General features: G+C 46.5%; 1 protein-coding gene across 1 annotated transcript; it reads right to left on the bottom strand.

The window, feature by feature from the left end:
• Nucleotides 1-530: 530 nt before the first annotated feature.
• LOC143409200 (keratin, type I cuticular Ha3-I-like) lies at nucleotides 531-5,444 on the bottom strand. Its single transcript, XM_076869148.1, has 7 exons — nucleotides 5,097-5,444; nucleotides 3,594-3,676; nucleotides 3,030-3,186; nucleotides 2,016-2,177; nucleotides 1,798-1,923; nucleotides 1,427-1,647; nucleotides 531-633 (listed from the first exon to the last, which is right to left on the bottom strand). Exons 1-7 carry the CDS (start codon nucleotides 5,442-5,444, stop codon nucleotides 531-533), a joined length of 1,200 nt encoding a protein of 399 aa, XP_076725263.1.
• Between the last annotated feature and the right edge of the window lie 1,527 nt (nucleotides 5,445-6,971).

Here is a 6,971-nt window from a genome sequence, read left to right as displayed (position 1 = left end):
TCAGATGAGGCCTCTTGCCTTGTTGTTCGTGCCAGCTGAATGCCATCCTGAGTAGATGCTGGCATTCCTTGGGCTCAGTGAATGTTCATGAATCATGATGAAGACCTTTTAGGACAGGGTGAATCTATAAAGCCCTCTTCTGCTTTCAAGAGGCTTTACAAAAAGCACATACGGAGTGAACACATTGAAAAGGATGAATACAAATGAGAATTGTATATGCAACAGGAAAGTTTATTAGGAGATTCGGGAAACTACAGGAAGAGCAGAAGCATCAGAGAGATCCACAATACACCTTCTGTGGCCCCTTCACAGCTCCAAACTCTCAAACCATCAGAACACGGAGACAGAGGCCCTGGGAGAAGAGGTCCCAGGGGGAGCTCAGGTTGAGAACCCCGTCACAGCGCTGGGCATTTGTTCTCCTTCCAGGCCATGATTCATGGTGATGCTGGGTATGGGGTCAGAGAGGCTGAGGTGGTCCATTGATGGTCTTCCTGTCTTCATGCAGTCCTCCTTTTGGCCCCTGGGTATATCTAGCAGGGCCCGCAACGGGAGCGTGAAATGCAAGGATTGATGGCACAGGGTCCAATGGGCTTGTCACAGGCATTGGTGGTGGCACAGGGGTTGCAGGGCAGCCTGGGACACAGAATCATTAGATCGTCAGCATGAGAAGAGTCATTTTAAAAAGAGAGGGGGCTCAACCAAAGAGACATAAGAACAAGTAGAATCCACTCCCCAATGTCTTAGGAAGCCAAGCCTTGTTTAGATCACTCCTTCTGCAAAGTACAGAGACCGTGGCAAAAAAAGAGCACAGAACACTTGAGGTAGAATCCCAACCTTTGCTCCATAGCCCTGGAGACAAGGGAAAGTCACTGTATCCCTGTGATCCTTAGCCTCCCGTCTACAAAATGGGACAAGTGTAAAAAATCCCTTCCCCAAAAAACATATATTATGGTTATATAAACACTGTGTTAGTTGACAGTGGTGTGTCTTCTTAGTTACTGAGTCATCTTCCCTTCTGACACTCAAATGTTTATTATGGGATGGTTGTAATGATGCCCTCTGCCTGCTCCAAAGGGTTCTAACAAGGACCAGGAAAGCAATGGATTTGAATGATTTGATTAAGTCAGAAAGATGGGTGATTGCTAAGCAAGGCTTTCTTTTTTGACACAACAAGCCATTCCTGAAGATGTAAAGCATTATTTACCCAGCAGAAGCCAAAGGACGATTTTCACCAGTGGGAAAATACTCATCTCATAACTATTTTTTTTTTTAACAGAAAATCATTTCAGCCCAGATAATGCTAGTACTAAATGCCCTGTCTTTTCCACAGCTGGATGTAAAACCCTGGCTTCTACAGATACACTGAAACTTGGTCCTCGGAGTCCTGTTTTATCCTTGAGTAGAATTGTGCCTTCCAGGTACTCACTTGCAGTCCTCGCTCTCCAGCAGGCCCCGGTACGTGTTGATCTCGCACTCCAGCCGGGCCCGGATGTCCAGCAGCACCTGGTACTCCTGGTTCTGACGCTCCAGGTCAGCCCGGATCTCAGAGAGCTGGGACTCCACGTTGGTGATCATGCCCTGCACCTGGGACAGCTGGGAGCTGTAGCGGGCCTCGCTCTCTGTCAGTGTGTTTTCCAGAGAGTTCCTCTGTGGTGGGGGAGAGAATAAAGGGAGTGTCAGGAGCTACTCCTTCAAAACTGCTTCCAAAGAAGTCACCAGCTTCCAGGGCTGAGGCCCACAGGTGAGTCTGCCTGCCCGACTTCACGCTGCTCACCAGCAGGTCTGAACAATACACACCAGGTTGTGCTGGGCCTGCAGCTCAATCTCCAGGGCGTTGACCGTGCGCCTCAGCTCGATGATCTCCGCCTGGTAGGACTGAAGCTGCTCTGAGCTGGACACCACCTGCTTGTTCAGCTCCTCAGTCTGAAACACCCAAGGGGAGGAGACAGGATCAGGCCCTGCCCTAAGGGCCCTGGGGCCCTGGGTCCCGAGTGGTCATGTGCTCGGATGCCCACCTGGGTGGTGAACCACTCCTCCACTTCCCTGCGGTTGGTCTCCACCAGGGCCTCGTACTGACTCCTGGTCTCATTGAGCACTTGGTTCAGGTCCACGGTGGGGGCAGCGTCCACCTCCACGTTGAGGCGGTCTCCAAGCTGGCAGCGCAGGGTGTTGACCTCCTGATGGAAAGAGAGGAAAGATTGAACTCACAAAATAATGTGTGTAAGTGTGTCCAGTGCGGTGGGACGCGAAATTAGGAAGTGCATGTTAAAATCTAGTTGATGTAAAACCTAGGTAAGTCACCTCTGGTGACTTCAGCCTCCTCTCATAGTCTCTTTCCTCATCTAGATCAGGAGACTGGTTGATTAAATTATTGCTAATATTTCTTCTGACTCCAGAATTTTTCCATCTCCTTCTGATTTTCCCTTTGCTCTGTGAGCATCCTGGCATGACAATCGGTTTTGCTACTTAAATGTAGAGAATCCAGGTTTATCTCCTATCCACTTCCTGTCTTCTATTTTCATGTACTGTCTTCTACAGCTTGTCTCCTCCTCATGACAACAGAATGTTTGAGGCATGCATCTGATTTCCTAATATTGCATTCAACCATGAGATCTCAGTCAACCACCAAGTTCCTTCATTTCTCCCATCTTTCTATCCATTCTTCCATCCATCTATCCATCCATTTATCCAGCTTGGATTCCAGTTATCTAGGTGACACAGAGGATAAGAAAGTGTGCTATCTCCTTCCAGTCTTGATATTAATTTAGTACCTATTTGGAAGACAATAAATCTTATCAAACAGTAGCAAGTATTTTAAAGATCATTGTGTGGGCTTTTGGCCACTCATCTGGCCCCCGGTGATGAGCTGACCACACTCCTTTATGTGAAAGAGATCAACATGTGACTCATTCCACAATAATCCCCCAAGTATGTTTTGAGCCACCAGAAACCTACCTTACCCTTCTCAGGGGTGTCATGGAGTATTGTGTATCTCAGTATTGTGATGTTGGGGGCTGGGACATTCTTACCTGTTCATGGTTCTGCTTGAGACTCAGAAGCTCCTCCTTCAGGGACTCCACCTGGGCCTCCAGGTCAGACTTGCACAGGGTCAGCTCATCCAGGATCCTGCGCAGGCCATTGATGTCTGATTCCACCAGCTGCCGCAGGGACCTCTCCGTATCGAACCTGTGCACACAGCCCAAGGTCAAGGAGGAAGACTCTTTCTTAAGCTTTACTGCGTTGACCTAGTCAAATTCATTATATCTTGACATATTTTAATTTTTAAAAAAGTTTTCTAAAAAGAAAAGCACCACTATGCTGGGCAAGGAGACCTACTTCCTCAATGAGATCCACCAAAGAGGCGCTGGTGGGATGCTTGTGTGTGGGTGCATCCATCATTAACTAACCGTAAAGCACACAATCTTAGCACTAGGTGAAGAGACTTTGGCTTTTAACCTAACTCTAGCTCAGTGCATGAGCCCTCCAAGCATCATTTAGAAGCTTCTACAGGAACATTCCCAGGACAGGGAGCTCATCACTTTGTAATTCTGCCTGCCTGTCATTACACTGCCGGGGTCATCACTGAGCCTTACTTGGTCCTGAAGTCATCGGCAGCCAGCTTGGCGTTGTCAATGTGCATCACCAGCTTGGCATTCTCAGACTTGCTGCACAGGATCTGGGGATGGGATTAATTGTTAAATGAGTTATGCTAAGAAAGGAACATCTTGTTACTTAAAGCAAAAGGCAATTTCTTTCATCCACAGTCCTTCCCAATAGTTTGATGTCCTTTCAGATTTTCAGTTTGGTGATGCTAGGAGGATTCATTCATAGAACTGATTATTTCAAAATTACAACAGTCAAGGTGAAATGTCATGAATTGTACTCTTCTTGGTCTATGTCTGATTTCCTGTAGGAACTGAGATAGGTGGGTAGCCAAGGCTCAGGTAGGGCAACCAACCATCCCAGTTTGCTTAGGACGGAGAAATTTCCTGAAATGTTAAAACCAGACAAGTCCCAGGCAACCAAGACAACTGGGTATACTATCCTCACACCACCTTGTTCCATCCCCTACTACTTCTCTCCGCTCTCCTCTTGTGTATTTGACCATGCTTTGCATGAAGCTTCTTTCTCTACCTTAAATGCCCTTAGATGCCTCATCTATCTGGCAAAACCCCTTCCCTCTCTGGCGTCCCCAGGTGGCTCCTTCCTGCATGTGTCTTCTACAGGGGCCCTCACTCCTTGGAGCCTTTGTTATGGTCATTTGTTTCTTTACTGCTCTCCCCTATTAGCTCTGAGCTCCTGAAAGAAAGATGCTATCATAGTCCCCACCCCAGCACTGTGTCTGACACATGCCAACTGTGGGTAAATAAACAATGATATTCATATTGCATGACCCTCCTTTGACATTCACTTGGCCAGCACTATGCAAGATAGATGGAAAAGTCCTTCCAAGAACCAAATGTTTATGCAATCAAGTATAAACGCCTACTCATCCTTCAAACCCCACTCCGATATTGGTTCCTCTGGGGAGCTCTCTAAGTCCCACCTCCATATCCTCTCTTTACTTGCACCCACTTCTGCATTTATGACACTGCATTGTCACCGGTATACATGCCTGCTCTAGAGAGCAGTGTGTGTGTCTCCATATACTAGCGAGGCTTCTGAAGTCAATGGCTCTCTTGCTTTACCAAAGAGACTCTTAATACAGTCTTTGAGGACTCACTCAGGAAACCACTAGCTCAAAGTACTGATTCAGGTACACATTATAATTCACATTATAATTCTCTGACAAGCAGATTAAATGTCATAATAGAACTAAAAAAAAAAAAAAGCAAATATTTGGGTTTTAGGTTAAAGAAAAAAAAAAACAATGTAAGACGTCTGTGACTAATTTGTAGCCAATGCCTTCACCTAGTCCCATTCATAGTGATTCCAAAATGGATAAGGCTATTTGGTGTCCTGTCTAAGCCAGTGGATTCCTATGTCTCCACCACTGTCAACATTAGCTGCAAACAGCTAATGAGTCCCTTGGAAGCAGATATGGGAAATTTGGATAAAGTACATGAAGTCAGCATTGCAGTGACCCCCCCCCTCACCTTCTGCTGGAGCTCCTCGATGGTCCGGAAGTAGGACTGGTAGCTGGAGCACACCAAGGGGTCCTGCTGCTGGTTCCGCTCCTGGATGCGGGCCTCCAGCTCCGCGTTCTCCCTCTCCAGCTGGCGCACCTTCTCCAGGTAGCTGGCCAGCCGGTCGTTCAGGAACTGCATGGTCTCCTTCTCGCTGCCGTTGAAGGAGCCCTCACAGAACCAGTTGCAGTTGCCCACGTTGGCGGGGATGTTGCAGGCCCCGGGCAGGGTGCAGCCATGGCAGCTGTGGGGCACGCAGGGCCGGGAGGAGCAGCTGCTGTGGCAGCTCACGTTAGACAGGCAGAAGTTGTAAGGCATGGTGCTGGGAGGGAGCAGAGCTCTGAAAGTCAGTTTCAAAACCTGATTTCTTTTCTCTGGTATAACTCCTGGTCCTCTCCAGGGCTTTATATACTGTCCGTAGTGGGTGTGGTGACCACATAAAGCATTACCCTCCTTTTTCCTTCTTTACCAATTTTTCCATTTGTTATTTAGCCATCCTGCATGAGTCCTTGACCTCATAAAATGTTTTACCCTGGCTTCTTGCTAAGTCAGGACTCCTCACCAATCATGCTAGTTAGTTAAGTAAGAGCTTCATGGTTTAACTTCAAAGTAACCAACTTTGCCAACAGCAGCACTTATTCATGGGGCATTAAGTTAGAGTGACCGCCGTACCCTGTCCTCCAGTGTTGGGGCCACTTCTGTATCTCTCCCTCCTAAACAAGGAAGGGTTTGTGTCTTATCCAGCTCATATTAGTTAGGACTCTGGGGGAGAGGGGTCACCTAAGGAATCCTCTCTGGAAACAAGGCTGTTTAGTAGGGAATCCTGGGATCTCCCATCAGAAAAGACTCACAAGGCCATCCAATTCAGTGCCTCTTGGCCATGCCATCCAGGCAGAGGGAGACAACTCTACCTTCTTCCTATAGGGCTGCAGGAGTTTTCCAGGCTCCATTTCTACTACAATCCTTACAAAAATATCAAGAGAACTGACATTTTAGGACCACCTACCATCTAGGTAGCACCATACTATGTGCCTACACACAGAGAGACTCTAATTGGCCGTGGCTTCTGCTTGCTGAGTACCCACTATGTTCAGGAACCTCATACACATCATTTCTTTCAGGCCTCACAAAATTTGGCAAGAATTTGCAGGGCTGCCTCTGATGGGGTGCCCAACTTTCTAGAACTCCTGCATGGGAGAGCCAGGATTCAAATGCAGATCTAATTCCAAAGGCTATGATCTCTCCACCACTTTGTATTATCCGTCCATTTCAATCTTCTCACTATGAGATGCAATAATGTGGAAATTGGTTGAGATCAGTGGAACTCAATCACTACTAGGATGAAATATCATCCTAAATTAGAAAGAGCCAAGAAATAACAAGTCTGTTCTTCACTATGAAAGAACCAAGAGTCATTTCTATTCGAACAGAAGTTTGCTAAGCAAGAAATGCACCATACCCTCAAGAAGTTTTCTTTTTAAAGGAAACTTCTGGTTAATCTAATATAGAAATTCCTGAGGCTAGTTAACCAAAAGATGTGATCCTGCAAAGCCACCATATTTTCACAGGTTTGGGTGAAATTTCATGACCATCAGTATGTTTTGGCAACATGTTCTTGCCTTATATTCTTCCAGATGGAGCTATGAACTGTAAGAATTTTATGTTTAACCAGTACTCCAAATATGAAGGACATATTCCTTTTAGAAGCTACATGCTAATTCTTCTTGGGTAGCCATCATTCAGATCACCCATTCTTCAAATGTGCCTATGCATTCTGGGTCAATATAAAGGATTGAAGCTTTGGAGCAAATATGTGGTCTTCAAAGTCAAATGCATTGGAGGTAC

The sequence above is a fragment of the Callospermophilus lateralis genome, chromosome 11 (assembly GCF_048772815.1).
Source record: "Callospermophilus lateralis isolate mCalLat2 chromosome 11, mCalLat2.hap1, whole genome shotgun sequence".
Taxonomy (NCBI): domain Eukaryota; kingdom Metazoa; phylum Chordata; class Mammalia; order Rodentia; family Sciuridae; genus Callospermophilus; species Callospermophilus lateralis.
Note: the sequence above shows the minus strand (reverse complement) of the source record. Positions and strands in the feature narration are given on the sequence as shown.

Bases quoted from the DNA above. Each gene is read 5' to 3' on its own strand.
- LOC143409200 (XM_076869148.1), bottom strand. From the start codon at position 5,444: ATGCCTTACAACTTCTGCCTGTCTAACGTGAGCTGCCACAGCAGCTGC. The intron at 3,187-3,593 runs GTAAGGCTCAGT...CTGTGTGCACAG, and splicing joins GCCGATGACTTCAGGACCAA to GTTCGATACGGAGAGGTCCC. The intron at 1,648-1,797 runs GTGTGTATTGTT...CCCCCACCACAG, and splicing joins TGCAGGCCCAGCACAACCTG to AGGAACTCTCTGGAAAACAC.